This window comes from Herpailurus yagouaroundi, unplaced genomic scaffold, assembly GCF_014898765.1.
Source record: "Herpailurus yagouaroundi ecotype Mexico unplaced genomic scaffold, PumYag 142, whole genome shotgun sequence".
NCBI classification, from domain to species: domain Eukaryota; kingdom Metazoa; phylum Chordata; class Mammalia; order Carnivora; family Felidae; genus Herpailurus; species Herpailurus yagouaroundi.
In genome coordinates this window covers 26,076,488-26,102,628 of record NW_024412397.1, presented here as the reverse complement: position 1 = coordinate 26,102,628, position 26,141 = coordinate 26,076,488, and the positions used below count along the sequence as shown (strand labels likewise).

At 56.3% G+C, this 26,141-nt stretch overlaps 1 protein-coding gene across 8 annotated transcripts in view; it reads left to right on the top strand.

Moving 5' to 3' along the window:
* Positions 1 to 26,141, top strand: part of CTIF (cap binding complex dependent translation initiation factor) — a 299,569-nt gene that overhangs the window by 209,467 nt on the left and 63,961 nt on the right. Inside the window, exon 11 of one of the 8 annotated variants that reach the window (XM_040478887.1) lies at positions 3,971 to 4,619. The exons of the other annotated variants lie outside the window; for them this stretch is intronic. Coding sequence (XP_040334821.1) covers positions 3,971 to 4,030 — 60 coding nt within the window. The 3' untranslated portion in view covers positions 4,031 to 4,619. Of the gene's footprint in view, positions 1 to 3,970; positions 4,620 to 26,141 lie in introns of those variants that run through there. 8 annotated transcript variants of the gene reach the window in all.

Below are 26,141 nucleotides of genomic sequence, written 5' to 3'. Positions count from 1 at the left end.
ATACACTGGGCTTCCTGAAACCACTCTTAGGGCAGAAGGGAAGTGTGGCGACCTAAGACTATCTTGTTCCTCGGTGCCTTCCGGCTCAAAATCCCTCCTCCCCCCCTTTCGCTTCTTCCTCCTTGGGTTCCCCGCATCCAGTGCTGGTTTCGTGACCGTGAGCGTGTAGTGTCGGTATGGGTGTGGGTGCGCAGACTAAGGCCAGCGCCGTTCCACCCCATGAGCCAGGGGCCGATCCCTGCCCTTCTGTCACGGGGGCTAGCAGGTAAACTGGTGGCATCAGAGGAGAGGTAGCTGGTGGCCCGGCATGGCCACCATGGCTGGGGCCTCTTGGCTGGAGAAGAGTCTTCTGTAGTGTGACTTTGTACCTTAGGCTAGTTGAGATGTGAATTGAGTTTCCAGCCCAGGTGAGGTGAGACTAGAGCCTGGCGGTTCGGAAAGCAGGGGTGCAGAGCAGGCAGAGACCACCTGCGGGTCTGTCTGAACAAGGGCGACCGTGTGACAAGTCATCCAAACTACAACCGTCCTGAGAGTCGCGAGGGCTCTGTTTGTAATTACGCCCAGACACCAGGCGTAAACCAAGGCATATGGTCGCCTTGGTCTCAACCACCTGGTTCGAAGTCTAAGGTCTCCTCCTAAAAAACAGGGAGGAGGGGGCCCCCTCCCCCCCACATGCTGCCCACAGGGCTCCATCCCCGCCCTCCTCCCCTCTTCCTGGGGAGAGCCTGCTCACTGCAACCCGAGCCCTCGCTGGCCAGCCTGGCCTGCTTCTTTCCAGCTCCGGGCCCCGATCAGGTTCCCATTCCTGGATCGCCCACGCTCCCCTGGTGACGAATTCCCGCATTACCTGAGGGATTTGCACATCGGGCATGTTCCTCACGGGCCGGAATGTCCTGGGAGAGTGTGGAGGGTGACGGCCGGGAGCGGCCTGTCTGCCACGTCCTGCCAAGCATGGGGGAGTCAGGGCCGGGATCGGCCATTCGCCTTGGATTTAGATCTTTTTCCGAGAAGGGCCAGGATAGGACAAGACTTCTAGACAACGGCTGCCAGCTCCAAGTAACCCAGCCAGAACCAGTGGCGGACAGACATACAGGGCGTGCGGACGAGACGCACCCAGCTGGGAAGGGCAGCTGGCCGCAGGGGCCGCCCAGGATCCTGCCCGGGTCAGGCATTTCTTCCAATGACCTGTGGTTAGAGCAGCCTTGCCCACGGTGTCCGGCAGGGCATCAATCCTGGGAAATGCTCAACCACAGAAGGGGCTCCATGGCACGCCCGCCTCTCCGTCAGCCACAAAGTGGGCTGGCTCAGCACAGCAGGAGGGGAACCTGTTTGGCCGCACTGAACTCAACAGAGTCTCCTTTGCATCCCCCAGCTAATAACTTCTTCTGGGATTAGTATGCCGAGAGGCCTGGTTTGGCAAACACGAGCTCAGGGCAAGAACACTAACCTGAATGCTGGGAAACAGGGCTTTCCGACCTGATTCAGGGGTCATCAGCTGGAACTGGACCTCTGCGGCTCCCGCTGGGACGTGCGTGGCTTGGCTGCTTGACGCCCATCAGGGGACCTTACGGTTTTGCGCTGCCGGCGATGAGGCGGGGGCCTTGAGGAGGGGCACGAGGGGCCCCACGCAAGCCTCCTCCTCCCTCACTTTCCCTGGGCCCTTCCACTGCAGGAAACAGTCCCAGGTGCCCCTAGTCCTCAGAAACCTGCCCACCCCCTAGTGTGCCTCAAGGACAGGTACGTCATGTGCTTTGGGAGACGGCCCTCCTGATGCCATCTTGTCCCTGGAGCAGAGGAGGGCTCTCAGCCCCACATCTGCCACTTGCCTGGGTAGGGCACTTGTGGATTAGGTATTTAGAAACCTAAATATCCCCCGTTGGCCCCCACTCACCCCGTCTTCACCACCCGCAGCCCCAGCTTTTGCGTAAGCTAAGGAGAGAACCCCTCGAAGGGCTTGAGCCAGACGCTCACTTTCAAGGCCCTTCAGGCTCCCATGGAGGGCAGACTGGATGTGCGCGTGTGCGGCTGCCCCGAGCTCCTGACGGATCAACTCCCTGACTGCGAGGCCCAGAGGAAACCACCCCCCATGGGTCTGATTGGGCCTCCTCGGGCCCTGCTGCTTCTCCCAGCCGCTGAGGAGGGGACAGATTGAAGTCAGCTTTCCAGGCAGCATGATTGATTCATGGCCATTCATCACCCCAGACTCACAAGGTACAAGAAAAGAGGGAAGTAGGCATGGGTCATCAAGCCCCACTTTCCTTCTTAAGGCCCACAGGGGTGTCTTTTTTTACTTGCCTTCATTTTCTGGCAAACCTGATTTGTATCCCCTGGCAGACAGCCCCAGCCCGGCCCCCAGAGCTCTCCCCTTCCCTCTCTCCCTCTGTGGTTCACTCTCCACTCCATCCTCTTACAGCTCACCGGGTCTCCAGCCAGCCGCCTTCCGTGGCCTCTGAGATGCCCCACCCCGTCCCCCGCTGTGGTCAGTTAGGCGGCTTCCTCCACGTCAGAGGCCCGGCTTAGTGATGCTGGGCGCAATGTGCCAAGGGTGTGAAGCACCCTGTGAACTCAGCTCTCGGCACTGGCTTTGGGTGTGCTCCTTTTTGCTGCCCCAGGTTTCAGCAGCGGGAGCTGGCGGCATAGGGGGAGGGGCGGGCTCTGACGTAGAGGGTGCTGTGGCAGAGGTGGGAGAGCTGCCCCCCAAGCTGGGGTGCAGACCCCATGGAGCGTAACTGGGGCCAGGCGGAGGTCAAAGGACCTTTCACCCTTCCCAGCCAGACTCAGCATCGTCAGCTCCAGGAACCCAGAACACTGCCCTCATGAGCCATGATGATGCCAGGGACCCTAGGGTTTCAGTAGACCCCCTGTCACCAGTCTCACAGCCCAGAAATGGTCCCCAATTTTTACATCAAAACCGAGTCTTTTTGCCTTAAACGTGGTCCTTTGCCTAGCGTTCTTGTAAACAAAATTCTACTTATTATAATAACAGACATTTCTTAAATGCATCAGATCAGTGCCTCTCATCAGAGCAGCGCTTCTCAAACTTGAACGTGCTTTTGAATCACACGGGATTTCATTTAAATGCAGATTCTGGTTTGGAAGCTCTGAGTGCAGCCCGAGAGTTTGCAGGTCCAACACGTTCCTGGGTGCTGGTGGCCCAGAGACCTCACACTCTGAGTAGCAAGGCATTGTATCAGATGACTGATGGTTTGTCGGTGATGGCTCAGTGTCACAAATAGGCCAACTGAGGCACAGTCTTTTATTGGTGTGATCATGCAATGTGGGAATCTGGCCTGGCAATGGTGAGTTTCAGCCATCAGGTTTTCGTTAGGCCAGTGGTTCTCGGCCTAGCTGCCCGTGAGAATCGTATGGAGAGGAGCTTGTAAGATACACTGTTGCAGGCGTCCTACCCCAGACCAGGCGAATTCCATTCTCCAGGGACAGGCTGGCCTTCCTTTTGAAAGAACTCCCCCGTGATTCTGCTGTGTAGCTGGCCGAGCACCGCTGTCAGGAAGACACTTCAGAGATGCCCTGACTGTGCCACTGTTGTCACTTACGAACCAGCTGGCCCTGCCTGTCATCCCGTGAGCCAGTCGAGAAATTTGTACCAGGTACTGGACTCTTTGCTGAGTAATGTGGAAAGACGCGGAGCTCGAGCTGGTGGGAGAACACCAAAGCAGGAGACGGGGCAGCTGAGACAGTCCCTTCACCTTGCCTGGCCTCGGGTTCCCCTCCGGGCAGTGAGGAAGCTGTTCTGGATCATCCCGGGGGCCCTTTCTTATACTCCTCTCCCCCATTCTGGGGTTCCTCCTGGAGCACCTCCACACTAACCAAGTCATCCCGGTGGGAGCCCAGAGCTGCCTCTCCTCGCCACTGGCCCTACTTCTCTCTGTCCTCAGATTGTCTCCCCACGTCCTTTTTCTTTTTCTTGGCCTCCGACGTTTGTCAGGGCAGTGATCGTATGTTCCAGGAGAAGGACCTCACTCTCAGCCCACGTTGTCGGGAGTGGGCCAGAGGCCAGGCCACCCAGTAAAGCTGGGAAGTCGATTTGTTTCATTGCCCAGCCCGCCTCACTCCCCCTCTCCCACCCAGCCCCTGACTTCGTGTTTGTGGGGTTCCACACCCACTAGAGTGTGTGCGCGGATGCTTTCTGACTTCCGGGAGAATATGGGTTGCCCAGGACCCCTAGGTTATGGAAGTCACCAAAACTCGCCTTGATCGTCACCAGGGAATAGTGGAATGATAATAGGGCGGAGGGGTGGCGGGGGAGGCTCCAGCTTCACCCAGGGAAGAATGAGCATGCCTCTTTTATGGGACCTTTGGAATGAGAGGAATTGGAGGCCTGAGCCCCCTCCACCCGGCACTGCCCTGTCACCACCCCAAGCCTTCCACTTGGGCTCAGGGAGTGCTCCTTCTCTGAGATATGCCTGGGTAGTACAAGTTCAAGCCCTCCTCTGTTGAAATGTGTGTGCCCTGTTTAGCCAAGAGGTGTCTGCATCTGAGCTATGCAGAGCGAAGTATTATTAGAGCAGGCATCAGTGTGTCTGTAATTGACCCCAGCTCTCCCTAGCAACCGTTGCCAACAACACATCTAACAGAAGGATGCGATACCTTTTTTGAAAAAAAAAAAAAAAAAAAAACAACTCATCCCAACTCAAGTCGTAAACACAGCGGGGCTGTTGTGAAAAAATGCCAACTTGGAATCTGGCATCTGACCAGATTTCAAAATAAATTGCTCTCCACCAGCACCTTCTATAAGATTGTCTTTTAAAAAGCTGGCCTCAAGCTAGAGAGCAGATAAACCCTTGTGTTTCAGGCGAGGTCACCAGTAAGCACTGTGTTGGGAGCTTTTGAAACATGGAAACGCCACTGAGTGGTGCCTGGGGGCTGCACAGGGCTTCTGCGGGGTCTCTGGGAGTGACTTCAACTGTGGGTTTAGGCCCAGAAGATACACTCAGGACTCCCTGGTCTGGCTGCTCTATGAGTAAGTCAGAACATAATATGCGTCTTCAGGGTTTGAGTGACACATACACCCTATTCCTGCCCCATTTCTCTCAAACTCTGCCCCCTGTCTTGGTCCCACAGTTGCTGGCTTGGGGCCAGCACTGGCACTGGGCCATCCCTCTAACTCCACTCATCAGGGAGAACCTCCTTCTCTCCTGGTTATCTCAAGGTTTTGGGAAAATGAAACTTGTTCCTCTCCACTTGGAGCCTCGAGTTCCTAACTCCCATCTTTTACAGGGGGGAAGGAGGAGAGGAGCTAACACTGATTCTTGGGGTTGTAACCGGTTCTAAATGTAAGCTGCTCAAGAGCAGAAGTCCTGGCTGAGTTAGCATTGGTCCCCAGCTCCTGGCCTCATGACTTGGACGTAGTAGGTGCTCGGGAAATGCTCGTAGGGGAAAGACGGAACCCTCAGTATTAGGCCCCAGTGCTCTCTGGTGTATGATGAGCTTCTCCACTCCTGAGCACCTTGTGAGTGAATGCCAAGACTCTCTCCGAGCCGGGTTCCGGGGCAGGAATCTTTCCCCATGTTCACAGATGAGAAAAGTGTCTCAGGAAAGCTACGAGCTTTACCCAAAGTCATAGGGCTGAATGAGAGCCACCAGCCCGCCACCCTGGCTCCCATGCCACTGCCCAGATAAGGTGTAAGGGCCAGAAAGTTGGGAAAATCACGAATCTGTCTCATGAAGCTATCCGTGGGGATTCCAAAATCCACCCTTCTGGAATAATCCCACTGCCTTTCCAGCAAGCAGTCTCTGAGTCTGAGCTTTCTGGGCCACTGGAGGGCTGGGGGTGTCTGAGGAAACACCTTTACATCGCCATTTGCTTTATCCAGATGAACCACACAGCTGCTATTCCTGAGGTGAGGCCCGGTTCTCCCCCTTGAACCCTCTCTCTCCGCTTAGACCTCCCTTACTTCTGCATGCCCACCGCTGAGCCGACGTGCACTCCAGGCATGTAAACTAATTTTACTGTTGGCCCAAGCCAGGCATACCCAGGGATAGAAGCACATTGTTCTGTGCATTCCAGAGCTTGAGCAAAGCCCTGGGCTGTACCCACCCCGAGTTCCCCTCCACTGGTTGCTAGAAATCAAGAGGGGATAAAGCAAAGGGCTCACAGGCAAACGCAGGCAGCTTTCCCTGTGGGCAGATTGTGGATGGTGTTTGCACAGACCCACAAAAAGGTCTTTTTCTCTTAAAAAAAAAAAAAAAAAAAAATGTCGCCCCACCTGCTGGCTGGTGTCAGCACCCTGAGTCATTCTGCCCATGCTGGAGTCCTTGCCCTGTGAGGGCCATGCAGAGTTGGCACACGCATTCCCCCCAAACGGTGGGCACCAGGCAAGCCTGCCTCGCGTGTCACGGGAGACCCCAGGACCCTGACCTTCTGCAAAGGAGGCTGCAGCAGGCACAGCTACCCCACCAGGGAGAGCCGGTGCTTGGCTGATACCAAAGCTCCAGTCCACCCTACCGGAACCAGAGACAGCTACTTGTTGCCCACACTTGCTCTGGAATGAGCAGATCGTCCCTTCTTTCTGGCAACCCTCATTTCCTCCTCTCAACAAACACGCAATGAAGCCTTTGCTGGCTACCTTCCACAGTGGCAGAGCCCGTATATGGGTCATCTCTGCTAACCTGCCCACCCCTCTGGTCCTCTTCTCCCACTTGGTGCAGATGAGGGTAGCGTCCAAAGCCTGAGTGTCTTTTTCGAGGCTCCAGCTGCCTCTGACTGTTCAACGTGGTGCGGGGTGGAGGGGAAGCAGGAGGTGGCTTCCAAAAGTGCTGAATCTAAGGCCCCGTCTAAAACTTTGGAATACTGAGTGCGACAGAAGCCACCTGTAATTTTGACAGGAAAAAAAAAAAAAAAAAAAGCAGTTTGAATTTTGAATTGGAACATAAGCAGAGAGAAGAAAGTGATCATTGACCCTCAGTAAGTCCCAGAAGGAGCCCAGAACAGCGGCTTGCTCATTACGGTTTTCTTGTTGGAGGCTGTGTCCCCTGGTGCCTTGGGAGCAAAGACTGTGTCCTTGTCATCCTTGTGTCCCAACCCCCCCCCCCCCCCACTACCGTGCCGTCCCATAGCAGGTACTCAGCAAGCATCAGATGGTTGGTTCAGGAGTTCAGCCTAGCGGGGACAAAGGAACATTGGTGGCAACAGAAGGGACTAGTTCAGTGTCCTGCTCCCACCCATCTCTGGGCCAGGGGAACTTTACCCGAGTCAGGGATTATTTCACCATCACCTGTGTTTCTTGCCAGGCCGTGTCCTCCTCCCTGCACAGCCTCACCCCCACCCCCGGCTCCATTTTCCCTGCTAAATCCCCTCATAGAACTTGGCTGGGCGCTTCCCCGTCTGAGGCTGCCATGCCGAGGCAGGCCCTGCCGATAAGTGGGTTATCGGAGAAGGCCAGCTCGGGTGTCCTGGGCCCCAGAGGGTCACCCCTGGCTGGCTGGCGGCTCACCCCCAGCACCTCCTCCTTCCCCCTTCCCAGAGCCAGGCCAGCAGGAGACAGCAGATCCTCCCTGCAGCTCAGCGAGCGCCCGGCCCCCAGCCGCCGCTGGGAATCTGAGCTATGCTAAGCCGCTCCAGATCACGGCATCGCTGCCCTGCCCAGGCACGGCCGGCCCAGACAGGGCGCCTCTACCTGCCGTGGCCGCCTCTGGAAAGCTGGCACTGCCTGGGCCGATGGAAAAAAATCTCCCTGCAGGTTATGTAACTGCTCACCACCCTGTCCCTGGCTCCCCAGGGAGGCTCCCCAGCCACCACCAAGGAAGAGGGGCCCTCCCCAAGGCAGGGAGGGGATGGCGGCCGAAGGTCATTCTTTCAAAGAGAAGTAAATAGTCTTGAGGGATTGTCTAAGCTCCTCCTCAAGGAGTCCCCAGGACTGCTGTTCCCTATGGCTTGCAGAGCTCAAAGGCCCACCCCAGCCTCATGGCCTAGCAGGGCGAGGAAGGCTTGCCAAGGGAGCTGGGCTCCGCAGGAGGGGCTGAGAAGCAGAGAGGGAAGGAGGGTTTTATGGTTGGCTTGTTTGGTTTGGACTGGTTGGTTGTTTTTGTTTTTTTGTTTTTTTTTTTCATTTGGCCTTGTTTTCTTGTGATAAAGTATATGCAACATAAAATGTACCATTTGGGCCATGTTTTAAGTGCACAACTGTGTGGCACCAAGCACAGCCAGAAGGTTGCACAGCCACTCCCACCATCCACCCACAGAACCTCTCATCGTCCCAAACAGAAGCCCTGTGGCCGCCAGGCAGTAACCCCCCGGCCCCCCAGCCCCCTCACCTTCTATCAACATGGCTCTCGTGCTCTTACACATATCCCACAGAAGTGGGATCATAAAATAGCCGTCCTTCTGTGTCTGGCTTATTACACTTAGCAAAACGGTTTCGAGGTTCATCTATGCAGGAGCATGTGTCAGAACTTCCTTCCTTGTCCCAGGCGAATAATATTCCATGGGTGTGGTTACACCACGTTCTGTTTATCCGTTTAGCTGTTTATCGATGGGCACTGGGGTTGTTTCCTCTTCTGGCTTTCGTGAGTAGCACCATCATGAATGTGTACGTACAAGTATCTGTTTGGCCCCGTCTTTCAATCTTTTGGAAAATATACCTAGAAGTAGAATTGCTGAATCACGTGGAAATGCTACTTTTAACTTTTTAGGAACTGCCAAACTGTTTTCTGGGAGGTTCGTTTTTGATGGGGGAAATATAATGAGTGAAGACCAATGGTGCAGGTGAGGTGCAGAAATGGTGCAGGTGAGGGACAGTGGGGAGACTGGCCTGCAGTCAAGGTGTAAGTGGAGAGCTGGAAGAAGTCCATAAGGTGGAACAAAAGGGTTTGGACTTTATGAAGTCGGACCAGGGAGCCCTTGTTGGTTCTTGAGGTGTAGCATGCCCAGGTTATCTAAAAATCACAGAACAGGGGTGCCTGGGTAGCTCAGTCGGTTAAGCAACCGACTCTTGATTTGGGCTCAGGTCTTGTTCTCATGGTTCGTGGGTTCAAGTCCCACATCGGGCTCTGTGTTGATAGTGTGGAGCCTGCTTCGGAGTCTCCCTCCCTCTCTCTCTGCCCCTCCCCCGTTCATTCTCTCTCTCTCTCTCTCTCTCTCTCTCCCCCCCCCACTGTCTCTCTCTCTCAAAAATAAATAAATAAACATGTAAAAAAATTATTTTTTAATCACAGAACAGCATGGACCTGAAGGCAGGACCTATAGAGTACCCACCCAACCCATTCATCCTGTAGATGCAAGACCAGAGGCCCAGGAAGGTTAACAGAAGCTGTGCTTTGGGAAGACGCGTGTGATGGGTTATAGGATGTTACTCTTGGAAATCTCTTACATTAGAGAACCAGGGGTTTTAGGTGGCCACAGTCGTCTCTTTGTAAAGAGAGCACACGCAGATTGGAGCCCTCCCCTCAGAGATCTAAGCTGCGGGGGGCAACGCCTCGTTCCCCCGCCCTCCCCCCCAGAGCCCACTCCCCAGCCCTTGGTGCATGGAACCCTTGCATTCCAGCCACCCCCACCCCCCACCCCACAATCCAGAGGCTGGAAGCTGGGGTTGCCTGCTGCGGGGCCAGCGGGCCAGCATGAAAGATGTACCATTCTTCCTCTGCTCTCCATCCTTCTCAAGTGCCAAGAGCTTCAAGAGCAAGGAGTCAGTAGAGAATCTTTAAACTGAGGCCCCCATATGAACAGGCTTCCTAGCCAAGGGCACGTGACCTCTGTTCCAGTGGGGGCACAGAGCACGTAGCCACCTGCCGAGAGAATGAACAGGACTCTATCCAGTCTGTCCCCACCCTTGCCCACCCCACCCCCGCGCCCTTCCCATGCTGCTCCCGCACATCTCCCCTCCCCACTCCTTCCCCTGTCCCTGCGCGCACGGGCTGTGTTCTGGATGCCTGGTGTGGGTGAGGGTGACTTGTCAAGTTAGGAGTTGGGGGCACAGAAAAAGGACGACAGGACAGTGATGTAAACGGCCAGCAAGGGGGTCACACTTGGTGTGAACTCGCTGCTTTCAGGGGCAGCTGGCTTGCATCTCCCTAGACAGATAAGAGGTCCCTGTAAGTGGACAGAAGTCTTCCCAGCTCCCCTCCAGATGGCCGCTGAGCAATCACCGGGCATCTCGGAATACAGAGTGCAATGCAAGGAAGTGGGTGGGGGGTTTTCTGTGCCTCCATTGCTTCTGGGCCAAGGGGCATCGTGAGAACAATGCAAAACAATGAGAGGCCCCGTTGCTAGTTTCTTCTAGACTTTTCCCCATTTGGTGCATCTCTGTCCAGAAGACATGGTGACACTCAATCATGAAACAGAGGCTGGATTGTGTGGCCCCTCAAGGTCACCTTCCAGCATAGGAACTCTGGGGGCAGCCTCAGAACCATCAACCCAGGAAGTGCACCCTTCACCCGGGAAGTGAACCCAAAGTTCAGAATCAGGGCTCCCTGTGCCCTGAGTCTCCATCCCTACGGCCTCATGCCTGGAGTTGAGTCTTCAGGGAGAAACAGTCCCAGCCCCTTCCTGGCCCCACCTCAACCCCAGTTACAGTCAACAGTGCCAAGAAGAGGGTGGGCTGCCCCTTTAGGGGAGCAACTTACGCCTTTGGTGTCCTTCCAGATACTAGTACACAGAGGGCAGTCATCTCTGATACGTGGAGACAGACATGCTCGGTCAAGAGCAGTCCCCTCCTGGGGTGGCCACCCAGCCCCGGGGAAGCCCCTTGCCTCCCAGATCAACCTACTGTTGACAGTCCCAGCTACGACTAACCAGGTTCCAGAGAGGTTGCGACACCATGTATGTACGTATGCCTGGATCATTTGCATCCGGACCGATGAAGCAGAGAGGACCCAAGAGTCACCACGCTACCGTGTAGTGCCCAGATGGGCCTCTGAACAGGGGTGATACCCAAGTGGGGGTAGCATAGATGGGATTTGGGGCTGGCTGGACTCCATCGAAAGCTTCTGGATATACCTGTAATCGGAATAAGCCTATTCTTGAGCAGCTGCATATAAATCAGAGCTCCACATGTTGGACTTGCCACCGACCCCCAGAGACGGTAGTTATTGCATTACTCTGGGTGTTGAAAACGTCTGACGAAAGGAATAGTGTCTCTAATGCAGCGTAGAAGCAGAGTCACCTGGAACTCAGCCTGCAGGCCACAGAGACTCCCTCTGGATGACTTCCTGCCTTGTGGCATAAGAAACCATTGATGAAGCCCAGAGTCCAACCCCCACCCGGTCTAACATCTCACCCTGGTTCTGGTACCGCTCAGCTGGCGACTTTGGGCCCATCTCACACGCCAGCCACCCTCCTCTTAGTCCTCATTAAATGGGTAGTAAAACCTGTGTCCTGCACCTGCTCACCCCACAGACATAATCATGGTTAAAATCTATTGGAACACGGATCATTTTGTCTGTGGCTCTTAAGGCTCTTCCTCCAAGAGGAACTTCTGAATTTCATAAAATCATGTTTCTCTTTTTGCGTTCTTTTTTCTTTCTATTATTATTCGAGTTTCCTAGGAGAGGCCCCACACAGACCTTCTACAAGCCTAGGGGCCACCGACTCACGCTAGGACTTGGGATTCAGCGATGGCACTGTGGATAACCCAGGGATCCAGCAGCAAAGAAAGCCCTCCCGGGGACCCCGGGGCTGGCATTGTGTCCCTGCTGGGTGCCCCATGCTCAGCACTATTAAACCCCAGCAAAGCAGGGGCCACTGGCCTCTACCAGGTATTTAGAAATCTGCTGGAGGGGCAAGGCCAGCTCAACTGGAGAGAAGTTTAGATAAAGTCAGAGGAGGGGGCAAGGCTTTTACGTGCTAGCACCTAGGGAAGACTTCCTGGAGGAGGGGGCATGAAACAAAGAGGCAGGATTTGGAGAGCCCGAGGGAAACGTGGAAGGAGCCAGAGCAAAGGCTTGTAGATGAGAGGAGCTGGGGGGGGGGGGGGGGGGGGGGCCCCCCCCGCGGGGGTGTCCCTGAGGCGGATAGTCTGGGGCCTGGCAGTCAGGGGCAGGGTCCCAGGTGCCTACCTCGTGTGGCTCACTCAGCCCCTCTCTGTGGATCGGCTGCCCCCGAGGGCAGCCTGTAGGTGGGTGCCCTCGCGCTTATCTACACGCAGACGTGCAGCGTCATGCTATCTTATTGTCCCCTCCTCCTGCAGCAGCCACTTAGCCCACAGGGAGGGAGCAGGCTGTGCGTGAGGCCGCGGGGCCAGGCAGTGTCACAAAGCCTACCCATTCTTATCTCCCCCTCCTCTGCAGGAGCCCCTCCTCCTCCTCCCCCAGCACATATTTTCTGGCCTGCCTCAAGGGTTAGGGCAGGAGACAGAAGTCTGAAGCCAGCATCTGGCCTAGCTCCACCCACTGTGGACCTCGGTGACCTCATGTGGTCTGGGGGTTGGCTTCCCCCGCTGTGCAGCAGGGCTCATGGTTCCTTCTGTCTGGCTCCCTCAGCCCCTCGGGCGCCTTGGGCTTGTGAAGGTTGAGTGGGGGTCCAGGACCGAGGAGAGCCTAGAAAATATTTGGGAGACACCTAGGGGCGGGAAGAAAAGCTGGGGCACTGCTCTGTAGGGGACTTACAGGTGTGGTATAGGAGACCCCCCCCCCGCCCCCCACCGGCTGCAGCGTGCTCAGCTCTAGCCCCTGCCCTGCATTTCTGTAGCTGGGTGACCTCAGGCCAGTCCTCTCACCCTTCTGGTGGCTTCCTCACCTGTAAAATAAGGGGGTCAGAAGGGCGATTTCCAAGTCTGTGTCTCTGTGTCTGTTATTCTAAAGCAGACATGCCGGCCCCATACGGAGTGCCTGTTAATTGCCCGCTGCCGACTGATTGGTCAGTGGGTTGACCAGAGTGAAGGGCGGACCCCATGTCACCCTCTCCCCACCGGCGGCAGGGGGTGGGTGGGGGGGGGACGGTCTGCGGTCCGGTCTGCTCCTCCCTTGCCCTCCCGGCCTCGTCTGCAGAGTCCAGTGCCCTCCTGGCGGGAAGGGCAGCCTGCAGGGGGCGCCAGCGCGCAAGGCTGGCCTCACCTGCCTGCAGGCCCCTCCCAGGCCAGCCCAGCATCTTGGCATCCTGGGGGCTTTCCCATTGGGAAGATTGAAGCCATATGATGGCATCTCTGCCACAAAGCCACCTTCCCCTGTGCAATTTCCAGCCCTTCGAGGGGCCCCATCCCTGAGTCCAGCAACCTCAGTTCGAGGGTCCCTTCCAGACCTCTGCGGCAAGCCAGAATAGCGCTCACTCCCCCGGCGTCTGGGTGTTCCTGTCAGCTGTCTGGCTGGGGGCCCTTTTTCCTCCTCCCTTTCATCCGGGCAGTGTCTCTGCAGGCATTCAGCGTGCACTGGCTGGGAGCAGACACCGCCCCCTAAGTACCCATTAGAGTGTTGTGAGGTGGGTGTTCATACTACCCATGGGTGAAGAAAGTTCCAGAAAGCTTAGGAAACAGACCTGAAGTCGCGTAGCCTGTGAGTGACAGAAGCAGAACCAGACCCTAGCTCCCCGTTGTGCCCTGTACCCCTCGCCTCCTCAGAATGTGTGCCACCCGAGTGCCTCTGTTGGCTGAAGTGTATTTGTGTTTGGGGACAGGGCCGGGCCAGGTGTAAGGTGGAGGACAGGTGGTGAGGAACGAGATTAGAAGATGCCTTTGAGGTGACAGGGTTGACCAGAGCCTCCTCCCCGCAGACTAAACAATAGCTGAGTGATCTCCCCACTGTCATCGTATGGCCGAAAGCATCGAGACAGTTTCCAGACGAGAGCTCAGGGGTCCGCTGCTCCCCGTGTGTCTCGGGGGGGGCACGGGGCAGGGGTGCCTCTTCCCACCAAGCTGCAAGACAAGCAACAAGGTGGCTCCTTGTTCTCCCAGCCAGCCTCAGCTTCTCCCCTGTGGCCGTCCCACTCATGGGTTTCTGGCCCATCACCCTGGTGATTCATGAAACAAAGGCAAAGAGAAGAAAACTCAGTGTGCTTTGATTGTTCCTATTTGACGACCCTGGGGTCTAGAGGCCGCAGCTCTGGGGACAAGTGGGTCCCGGTGAGTGGGCACCACTGGTGCCCTGGGTGGTTGGGCACCTGTGAGCACCCCTTCTGTTTGCAGACCCCGAGGTCAGGTGGCAGGCTGATGAGTCTCCTGTGTCAGGCCCCAGCAACGGAAGCCTGGAGGAAGTGGGTCGCGTCTCCGATGGGGCCTTGTGCCTCTATCAGCTGTCTAGGCTGGAGGCGGGGGTGGCGGCACCTTTAACCGGTCCCTTCCTCTCTCTGGCTGCCCACCAAGCCACAGAGAACAGGGCATCAGGCCTGCAAAGGGAAAAGGAACGAGAGACAGCGAGGCTGCATGCTGTCTCATTTCTAATGCTCTAAATTATTGAGAAGTGAGGACCCAGGGGCGTGAGCCTAGGCAGTCTGGGTTGCTCAATCCCGAAGGAGCCCTTCTAAGGTTTCCCCGGCACACAGCCCAGAGTGTCACCCCAGAGAAAGAGCCACGTTGTGAAAAGCCACCTTCGCTGCCGCTGCCATGCCTTCCCTTGTTTTTAAACTCCCCCCGTACCGCTTGATTTATTATGACCCCGATGCACTTCAGCAGCTGCGGCTTCATTTCAGAACCAGGTTAAGTAGCCCAGGGTTCAAAACGGAAAAGGTCGGAAGGGGGGCTGCGGGAAGGCGAGGGACACTTAATACAGTGCATTCCCACGCACACCTCTGCCGCCCCGGCTTCGTGTGCATCCTCTCCCTGCAAATGTGCTGCGGCCACACAGACACTTTGGCTCCTCTGCCTTATAAAAGGGAAGCTCGAAAATGTGGTGCGTTGGCACATTGCAGCTGGCTCCCCCCGTGCTTCCTCTCCCTCTGGCCCGGACAGAGAGGCAGCGTTCTTGAGAGCTGCTTGGAATGAGAGCCCCACGGGGGCAAGATGGCCCGACGCCAGTGCAGCTTAACAAGCATCTATTGAGCACCCTCTGTGTACCTAAGGGGCAGGGTGGTGGGGTGGGGCGAGTGCAGATAGGCTCAGAAGCCCCATCGGTCCCTTCCCCGGGGCCCTGGGCTCCCTTCTCTCGCCTCACCCCTTCCTGGCTAGTACGGCTTCCCAGCATGCAGACCGGACAAGACGTGTTTGAGAAGACCCCCATCCCTGCCTTCGTGGGGCTTCTGGCTTTTCGAGCCCCCTTCTTATTGTCAGGCTCCCAAATGACCCCAGAGGTCTTGCTTGCAAAAGTTTGTTCTCTGGACTTTGTGTTTTCCCCGTCTGCTCTACCCTCCCAGTGCCTCCTGGCTCTGGCCCCAGCGCCAGCCCCTGTCTGTCCCTGCAAACACAAGTCAGCTGTGTGTGCAGACAAAGCCTTGCGTCGCAGTGTGGGGGCCGGGCTTGCACAAGGGACATTTCCAGGGAACTCTGGGGGCGGTGGCTGGGAGGGCAGAGGCGACTGTCTGATAGCAGGGACTCGGCGTCACCGTCTAGGGGACTTGGCCGGGTCCCAGGGGCCAGTGGCTGTGGGTGGTGACTGGGAGAGGCGGCTAGGCTGGAAGAAATCTGCTGTTTGAGAAGTGTAGGAAATGGTCTGGAGAGAGAGATAACAGCCCTTTCTCTGTGTGTCTGTGTGTGTCTGCGTCTGCCGGCCAGGGTGGCTGGAGCCAGCCGGTCTGAGGCCGTATCTAGTGAGATTTTTGTCCTGGGTTGTGAAAGTGACCTATGGAGCCAGCAGCAGGGTTCAGGGCCTGGGAGAGAAGACATGTGGCCCTCCCTCCCCTCCCCCTTGTCTTGTGTTCCTCTCTCTCTACGTTCCTCCTCCCCGCCACCCCCCACCAAAGGGTAGGGAGGGGGCAGGGCTGGCGAGAAAGAACATTCTTAGTGCAGTGGAAATGGTTAAAAGGCCTGGTTTCGTCTCGACTGTATTACTAACTTGACATATGAACTTGGATACATCCCCCAATATTTCTGGCTCTCAGGCTCATTGGCTGTAAAATGACGATTATTTATATCTGCCCTGCATATCACACAGGGTGGTTGGAAGGATCTTCTGAAATAAGGATGATGTGAAAACTTTGTAAACTGTGAAGGGCTGCGTAAACGTAAAGAGTTGTAATGATTAAAATTGCTTCGCGTCCACAAGGGCCTCTGAATAAAGACCTGGCTCGAAGAACGTGGCAGTGAGCCGTAGGGAGGAGGTGGGCTATGGAAGGTTTCCAGGGGGCAGTTGGTAAGTCATAGGTTCCATGCGGGAACCTGGACCCCGGGCAGGAAGGGAGGAGGCAGCTATCGGCAGCTCTCTGCAGGTGGGAGTGTTGGTCGCAAGTTTGCTGACCTAAATATGAGGTGGCCTGGGTTCCATGCATGTCTCCAGGGAGACAAGGAGAACTGTGAGAAACCCCTCACCCGCTGGGGGCTCAGGGCCATTGCCTGGCCTGGAGGATAAAGTCCAAGCTGTTGCACAGGGACGAGGGTAACTTTGCTTTCCTTTCTTCACCTCCACTGTCCAAGTTAGCCAGGTCACTCTGTCCCCCCCCCCGGCCCCTCCCCATCCTGACCTGGAAATCAGCCGCCTCTGGTGTAGAAAGTGCAGGAAAGAGCCTGCAGAGGTGACGGGACTCTTAGGCCAAGAGAAGCTGGGCTATTTAAAGTGTGCAGCGCCCTGGGGGCACAAATGCCACCCACCCCTAAGGCCCTCTCAGCCTCCAGCTTCCCCTCCCTTGGCCCAGATCCCGGGGCCTCTGGGCACCCCGAGGGCCACAGGTCAGGTGCCAGGGGATCTGGGAGGCTGCAGGCCCGCAGCTCCTGGGGCTGGCATGGAGTGGCTCGACCTCACCTCCGGCTTGGGTTCCCTCCTGTGAGCCTCTGGGCTGAGTTGGCGGGGCCACACAGACTCCTTGGCTCCCTGTGCCTTATAAACGGGGCCGGGGCTGTGTGTGGAGCTTACAGGAGGAATGCCTGGCGCCTGCGGCCCAGGGCAGCTGCTGCTCCCCCCCCCCCCCGCCCCTCCCTGCTGGCCAACGCGCCACCAGCCTCGGGGAACCAGAGCCAGCCCGGGGCAGGATTGGGAAGTGGGGAGCTTTGCCTGGCAGGCCCTTTCCCCCTGCTCTGGCCTGCCTTCCCAGCACACCCCAGATTACAGTAGGGGTTTCTCCTTTTCCCCCAGTTAACCTTTACCTGTCCTAGGCCCTGACCCGTCCGTGAGTGACGCAGTGTGCTGTCTCCTCTCCTCTCCGCGGAATGAAGAGGGACCGGAGGCCGGCCTGGCACATGCAGGTGCCACACAGGCCCTCACACTTGGGGACGGGCTGAGGGGGGGCCTTCGCTAAGCGGTTCCCGGGTACCAGGCCTGGAACCAAAGCTGGTCTACACGGGGAGCTGCACCGGTACGGTTTATGTATGCCGACTCCTCCAGCTACCCTCCCCGGGAAGGACTGGCCGTTGTTCTGAGCCTGCATCCTTCCTACTGTCTTGGCATTAAATTGTCCTTTCTTCTATGAAATGATGGATGAACGCTTTTTAAAAAAACATCCCCAGCAAAATAAAACATTGGCAACCCTCAAATCTTTCTGATCCAAGAAACCCTGGAGCCCACGCCCAGCCCCCTAGCTGATGTCCAGAACTGCACAGATCGGCCGGGCATCCAGCTGTCCAGGCACAGGGGAGCCCCAAGGCCTGCTGGGTGGGAGGAGTTGATGAGTGAGTGGGGTATCACCTGGGGAGCTGGGACAGGGAACTCCTGAACCTGGGGCTGCGTGTGGGTTTGCAGCCCACCCCACCTGCTCTGTTCTCTCGGCTCGAGATGCTTCCTCCCATGTGGCTGGGACTGCGGTGTCCCAGCTGCCCACCACCCTCTGCCGCTGTTGGCTGCCGCCGTCCCTGCAGGCCTGGGGAAACCCAGAGATGCTGCGCAGGCTGCCCCCGGTCGAACACAGCACGCTGACTCCTGACTCCAGTTACCCGGTCAGCACACCCTGCACTCCCAGTCTCCTTCTGCAGCAGGACCGAGGAAAGGCAGGATGAAGAGTTTGGGAGGAAAAAGGTGTCCCCGTGGGGGAGGAGAGGTGTGATTGGGGGCCTTCACTCGGGCAATGGCTCCGGGACCTGAGGGTCGGGGCGGTGATCTGAAAGCGATCTCAGGGTTGACTCTGAGTGACCTGTTGAATACAGGAAGCAAGAAAGAGTGACTTGGCAAGTTTCCAGCTTGGGTGCCTGCAAGGACCCCTTCACTGAACACGGGTCAGCGCCGTGAGTGCCGGACGCTTGGGTCGGAGTGAGCACGTATACATGTGCTTATGTGTGTACGTGTGAACAGCCGCTCCATGCGTGCTCAGGGAAAGCCACACTATCACGCTCACTCCTCAGAAGTGGTCACGTCCAATATCTTCCCATCCTTCCTCGTAAACACACTGCAAGGAGACCAGCCTTTGGCCATTTGCTGCTTGCGGAAGGAAGCACCAGGTTTTCCACGCGGGGTCCATTTCAGATAAACGTGAGCCGTCCGCAGGTGGACGGGTTTGTGCGGGAGGAAATCCTGCCCCCAGCCTGGAGATGCCAGGAGGCTCCAGGAGTGCAGACAGCCGTGTGGGGCGTGGTGATGCAGCAAGGGCACGGAGACCACTTCATGAAAGGACACCCCGGGTCAGGTTTCGCTTTCTGCAATTTTTCTAATTTTGTAGTCACTTAAAGCCACCGTAGCGGAGTTTAGGTTTGGAGACTGTGAGAGTGAGAAACATGAGTCTTCTGTGCCCTCCTTCTGCCTTTCTATGAGCTGCTTTCATTAAAGGAAGAGAAGGAGGGAGGGAGGGAGTAAAAAGGGAAAGAAAGAAAAGAGAAGAGAAGCCTATCCCAGTGTCTGGTTTGGCCAGAAGCAAGGATCCGGGGGGGTGGGGGGGGGGCGCCGGGAGGATGCTACTTGTAACTAAGCATCATTCAGCAGATAGGTTAAGGCCTCCCGGGCCCGGGAGGGAGCAGCCTAAGAGACGGGCTGGAGTCGGAGCTACATTCCTGCCCAGGTTCCGAGCCCAACTCCACGCTCACGGCCGCGCAGCTTTAGACAAGGGACCTAATCGTTCTGTCTCCGTTTTCGTCCCCGCGTGATGGGGGTGATGCTGGTGCTGTTAGGAGGACTGAATGAGGTGCTGCCTGTAAAGATTTAAGGCGGTGCCTGCCACGCAGTGAACCCTCAGTAAATCCCAGGTGCGCTGGAGAGCGCAGCCGTCACTGCACAGGTGCCCAGTGCCGAGCAGGGACTGGGTGGGACTGGAGTCTGGATCAGTGAGCGGTGCCGTCCTAAGTCAGCGTTTCCCCTCTGGCCGTTCCTGCCCGGAGCTAGATCAGAATGCCTGGGGCACAGAGCCTAAGGCTGGAACTCAGAAGGGACAGGAAGGACCCAGCCCAGCTGTACTCCCTCCTGGGCCTCACCCCGGTGGAGCCCAGGGGCCTTCCTCTTCTCTTCTTCCAAGATCATTGCCACCACCCCCCAGCCCCCGGCAGCCGCGGCTGACTCCGTGAAACCTTCTGCTTGGAGGCAGCCGATGGACTGGATGACCTCCGAGTCCCTTCCCTCCCTGCGCTGTAGTAAATCTCCCTTCCCTCACCCTGTCACTCAGTCTGTGGCCTGCTGGGGACCACAGCCTGTCCATATGGTTCAGCTGGCGGCTTGGGAGGGGCCCTGGGGATGGGACTTTGTTGGAGCCTCCAGACCATTGAGGGAGGGGCGGGGCTGGGGTCAGGACAACAGCAGTGCCTTTCCCTGGCTCTCTGGGAGCAGCTGTGAGGGGCGCCGGCAGGGACCGGTGACCAAGATCCCCTCCCCTCCTCCCCCACCAGCCCCATCTTGCTGTTTGTGAGGGATGAAGTCAGGGCAGCCAGGCCGGGCTGCGGCCACGTTGGTTCGCATCTTAAGTATCAAAAGAGAGAGAAAGCAGAGGGGGGAGGGAGGGAGGTGACCCCTATCTGTCCGAAGAATAAAACCGTGGACTGGCAGGGGCTTTGACAAGTAATTCTTTCTCTGCGGGCTGCTCTGACACCTGGCCGTGTGGCCCAGCTCTAGACCTCAAGTGCAGCACGGCTGCTCCCAAGCCAGGTGCTGCAGCAATGGACCATGACAGGCCCCAGCTCTTGGTCTCCTGGGTCTTCCGTCTTGCTGGGGATTTCCCCCTCCGAGGAAGGAAGAAGGGGCAAGAGGCATGCATGTGTGTGTGTGTGCGTGTGCGTGTGCGTGTGTGTGTGTGCGTGCGTGTGTGTGTGTGTGTGATTGTGTTGCCACGTTACACATTCCAGCTCCCAGACAAGCGTGTGTCTGGCTGCTCGCTGTCTGCTTTTCTTCCAAAGGGTGGTTTGCAGTTTAGATTAAGGGCTCCTGGCTATAAATGGTATTTTTCTCAGCCCCCACCCCAACTCATCCCCCTGTGCCTCCACCCCGCACACAGCTTCCCTGGGCCCTAGAGGGGACTGGCAAAGCCGAAAGGGGGGCCCCACAGCCCTGTGCATTTGGGTATCTGTCTTTCTCACCTCTGTGGTGGAGGAAGGGGGAAGGAGGAGAAGGAGGATCTCAGCGTGGGGCGAGGGTAGAGCCAGACACTGCTGCCCAGCAAATGCTCTGGGAGAGCAGTTCTGATGACCTTGACTGGGAGCTCCCCCTCTCTCAAGGTCTCTCAGCGAGAGCTCCCACAGGACATGAATGGATGGCTGACCCTTTGACCTTCGGGTTGGAGAAGGAGAAACCTGAGTTTTTTGGACTTGTCCCGTTCTAGGAGGAGGGTTAGTAAGGTTCATGACCCCGCTCTGGAACCCCAGCTTTGAGGGCAGAGTCTCAGTCTGAGCGCTTCGTATGTAATGTGTGGCTATGCCCCCTGAGGACGAGCACGCACTTCTGGCAGGACTCAGGATACCGAGTTCTAGGTCTCCCTCTGTCCCCTATTCTGAGAGGGAGTCGGTGAGCTGGCTCTTCTCCCTGGCCTCGCCTGTAAATGAATGCCTTGAAGCATCAGTGGGCCTCTCAGGGCTAACAGTGAGTCCCGTGACCGCACTGCTGGGAAGAATTCAGGGACCTGGAGGGGGTCAGGGGAGCAGGGACAATAGCCAGAAAGTGCAGCAGCGGCCCTTGTAGACAAGGTCCCTAAGTCTGGGAGAGGCAGAGATGTGACTGCAGTAGGGACAGAGCACAGACCTCGTCGTCATCACTATAAATTCCAGAACCGGGAAACCCCGGTTGACCCTTGGACAGGTCACTATAGGAGAACTGTAAGGAAGTGCTTGTACCGCTGCACGGGGTGGGTGTGGACTCCCCATCTCCCTGGAGGGGCGGGCCCCATGCCGGGAAGGCTGAGAGATCTGCACAGGCGTGGTGACGTCAGGACGAGCCGTGCAGGACCCTGGCCAGTGACCGCAAAAGACCTCCCTGCCCCCTCCTGCTGCAGACCCTCCAGCCTGGGGCCGGGGGGGTGCTGGACAGACTCAAAACACGTGGGCTATGCGGAGTCTGGAGAAGGTGGCAGGGATGGGCGGGTGCCGGGAGGCATGGAGTCCATACAGACCCTCGTCCTCGGCACAGTCGTTCCTCACCTTCCCTCCATAGCTTCTGCACCCCTCTCCTTGGCAGGGAGCATTGAACCACGGAGAAACCCCAGATCATTTTCTTTGGGTTTGAGGCTATATTAGCTGACTTTTTTACTTTCCTGTAACATGGAGTAGGGAGTCCTACGGGCCTGGGTTCAAATTCCAAGTCTATTATTTAGTAGCCATGTGATCTTGGATGGGTTTCTGAATCCTTCCTAAGCCTCAGTTTCCTTGCCGGTAACGTGGGGGGTGATAGTCATATGGCATAGGGTGGCTGGGGAGATTAAGTGGGGTTACACACGTGAAGGACTTTAGTACAATCCTGACCCTCCGTATGTGCTCATAATGCTGGCAGTGATTCAACTGGACTTTGCTGGGGATAAGAGTGAAAGGAATTTGTGATTCCAATCGATGCATCTTGCGTGCACCAATACCATGGGTCAAGTCCTGTGGGAGGCTCTGGGGAGATACAATCAAGTATCAGTCAGGAACGTCCGTGCTCGTGGATCGTAAGGCCCAGTATTAAAATGTCCGTTCTTCCCAAATTGATCTCTAGATTCAACACCATCCCAGTCAAAATTCTAGCAGGCTTTTTAGTAGAAACTGGCAAGCTGCTTTTGAAATGTAATAGAGGGGCGCCTGGGTGGCTCCGTCGGTTAAGCGTCCGACTTCAGCTCAGGTCATGATCTCACGGTCTGTGAGTTCGAGCCCCGCGTCGGGCTCTGGGCTGACGGCTCAGAGCCTGGAGCCTGCTTCCGATTCTGTGTCTCCCTCTCTCTCTGCCCCTCCCCTGTTCATGCTCTGTCTCTCTCTGTCTCATAAATAAATGTTAAAAAAAAAAAAAAAAGAAATGTAGTAGAGTTAGATCAGGGCTCAGCAAACTGCAGCCAAATCTGGCCCTCCTCTGTTTTTACAAATGAAGTTTTATTGGAACACACACAAAAAAAAAGAAAAAAGAAAAAGGAGAAATGTATCTGGAATCACAAAGGACCTAGAATGTCCAAAGCGGTCTTGAAAAAGAAAAACAAAGTTGGAAGGGTAAATCAAGGGGCTGGTTTTTGCCTAAGGCTCCACTGGGTAGAGGAGACATCGGTGAGAGACCCATAGGCATGCAGGGCAGTGATTAAGAGTATCGATGTGAGGGACACCTGTGGATTGAGCGCCAACTTCGGCTCAGGTCATGATCTCACGGTTCGTGAGTTCAAGCCCCGCGTCGGGCTCTGTGCTGACAGCTCAGAGAGCCTGCTTCGGATTCTAGGTCTCCCTCTCTCCCTGCCCCTCCCCCATTCATGCTCGCTCACTCACTCTCTCTCTCTCTCAAAATAAATAAGCATTAAAAATTAAAAAAAAAAAAAAAAGCGTGTCTGTGAGAGCCTGACCCCCAGGCTTCCGAAGTCAGCTTTGCCATGTACAAGTTCATGACCTCGAGCAGGATACTTGTAACCTCTCTGTGGTCCGGGTTCTCTTTAAAATGCGGAAAATCCCAGTGCCCCTACGGTGGGGCTATTGTAAGATTAAACGAGGCAGTTTACTAATAAGGTCCATTCCACCAACAGAACACCGAGAATAGACTCCTTGCTTTGTTGTTTTGGAGCTCCTCATCTAAGTGAGGAAAACAAGACGAATATACACGTGGCCATATCTAGTGAGGGCCGTATGACTGGGACGCTGGTAATGCCCAGAAGATTCAGAGGGTGAGAAAGTCTTCAATGGGTTGGCGGCAGTCTTCAACGGGTACAATGAAACAGCAGAATCGGGTGTAGTTCACGTGTATGAACCGCCCTCAGCGCCCAAGGCTGTCAGGGGAGATGACACAGATGGAACGAGGACAGTTCCTGCCCGAGGCTCTCATGGTCCTGCAGAAGAGACCAGACTCGAGGGGTAGCCACCTTTTCCCAAAGGATGAAGTGCCACAGCTGAGGACCCGAGGCCTGTGAGTCGGGCCCCTCCTTTTCCCGGACCCGGCCTGCGGAAGTGACTTGCCCAGGGTCGCTGGGCCGAGGGTCCAGTGTAAAGGAAGTGTCAAGCAGACTGGGAATGTCAACAAAGGTCCGAGGGCAAGGAACTGCAAAGGTGCTCCTGGGGCCTTGGGAGAAGGCTGTTTCTGGAGCCCTGAGTTCGAGACAGGCACTGTGGGCAGGGGGCGACCAGCAGGCTTGAGTCACCCAGGGGCAGGCTGCCAAGTCCAGCGGGACGCCCCACAGAGCCCTCTGGCCCGGGCCCAGCTCCGCCGCCCCTCCCCGGCCCCCGGATACACGTACCCCACCAGGCCTGGAGCCGTTTCCTGAAAGACTGAGAAAGCGCCGGGACTGGAGGGGCCGCCTGGGCCGCCAGGGGCTGGGGCCCGGTCTCTCACGGAGGAGAGACGTGTGAGGGGAGGACGTGACCTGCAGCTCTCATTCTCAGAGGCCGGGGATTTCAGAGGAATGCAGCCAACTCCGGCTCTGAAGTTCCCACTTCAGACCCCGCCTGGCTGGAGCCAGGGCCACCTCCAGTCGCCACCCTGGAAATCGGAGAGGCACATCACAGGCCACGTCTGTGTGGGGGAACACGTCCTCCTTGTGGCTTCTGCGAGCTGGCCCACTTCCTGGTGTTCCCAAATGTACCTTCTCCTTCTGGAGGGCCCTGGGTTCACCTCTAACAGCTTCCCCCCCATCTCTGTTCTGCCCGCACACGCCGTCCGCCCAGGAGAGACTTGGCTCCTGGAAACGACCTCCTAGGAATGTCACGACTCAGTCTTTGAGGTCATGAGCAGACCTGGGGGAGAGAGACGAGTTCTATACAAACTGTATACGAACCCAGTGGCTCAAGCCAGGCCGAGGCATGGACGTCTGTCCACGTCTGCTTTTTTTGGCTCGTCCGTTTGTGAGAGCCACACTCTGGACTAGTGAGGAAACTGAGGCAGGAGAGGGCTGGGATTTGCCCAGGGCCCTCTGGTAAGATAGAGGCCGAGCGGGGTCTAGGTCTCCTTAGTCCGCTGCTCTTTCAAACCGTGTTTGCCATTTTCACTTTCCATTTTGTTCTTTTCTCATTTTCTCCCTTCTGAAGATGAAAGGCAAGTTCTGGACAAGCTGGCAGGGCCCTTAGAGACCCAGAGAGGAGAGGAGAGGAAATGTGTCGCCAAGTCAGGTCCCCTGCCCACCCCCACCCACCATGATGGGGGGAAATCGCACCCCCCGCTCAGCCTGGCCCTGGGGGTCTCCCCATCTCTTCATGTAAAGCGTCCAGCTCACCTAAGGATAAACAGCATCCCTCCGGGCCTCCCTGCAGCCTGTTGCTGCCTCAATTGTATCTTCTGTCCTAGCTTTGTCTTCTTTAGAGCTTCCCTCCTAAGAGGTTTCTCTGGGTCCCACTGATCCTGCTTGTGTCACATCCATTTTCCCAGATTTCCTGGAATCTTCTCTCCCTAGCACCTTTTCCAGTCACCCTTCTCTGGGCACTTGGCTTTTGCTAGCTGGTTCCTTCGCTTCATTTCACTGGTCCTTTCCTCTCTCTCTAGCAAAAACTTAGACAATTTTGTCCACTCAGCATTCAAGAAATGTTTATTAAGGGTCTGTTGTGTGTCAGGTGCTAGGCTGGGCCCTGGGCTCTGGGCTCCGTGGGATTCAGCAGGGAACAAAACAGACTAAACAGCTTGCTTTCATGGAGCTTACGTTCCAATGAGAAGGGGACAGTGAACAAGACAATAGATCCAATAGATCAATCAATTTTTTAATTTCTTTAATGTTTTATTTATTTTTGAGACAGAGACAGAGCATGAGCAGGGGAGGGGGCAGAGAGAGAGGGAGACATAGAATCCGAAGCTGGCTCCAGGCTCTGAGCTGTCAGCACAGAGCCCGACGCGGGGCTTGAATTCAAAAACTGCGAGATCATGACCTGAGCCGAAGTCAGACGAGACCGTGGAGGAAATGGAACAGTATATCGGGGGTGCAGTTTTAAATAGAGCAATTGGGAAAGGGCTCATTGAGGTGACCTTTGGACAGACGTGAAGGAGTGAACCTTGCAGCACTAGGCAAAGTGAAACAGCAGTGCAAAGGCCCTGAGGCAGGAGAAGGCCTTCCCCATGGAAGAACAGCAAGGAGGCCAGGGGGTGGGAATTATGGGAGGTAAGCAGGTCAGAGCCATGGCAGGACTTACCTTGTATGGGGATCTGTAGGCTGTCATGAAGATGGCATATCTACTCTGAGCAGGATGGAATGCCTCAGAAGGTTTTGAGCAGGGAAGGCAAGATCTGACTTAGGTCTTAGCAGGATCGTCTGGGCTGCTGGGTTGAGAGTAGTCAGAAAAAGGTGGGGTCGACTCAGTTAAACCAGCTTTGAAGGCTTTAGGGAGGGTCTAAATGAGCATTGATGGGGAACCGATCAGGGTAGAGAGACAGAGCAGAGTCCGGATGGACTGTGAAGGAAGAGCTAACGGGATTCACTGAAGGATGGGATGTAGGTACGAGGAAGAATGTTTGAGTTAAGGGTGATCCGAGGCTTGGAGCCTGGACAACAAGAAGAGGGGCTCCCACTCCCTGAGAAGGAAGGACGATGGGAGGAGTCAGTGTGGAGGGTAGAACCAGGAGCACGTTACTGGAGACCTCACGTTTCGAAATCCACAATCCACAGAAGATGGACACGTCCAGTGTCCAGAGGG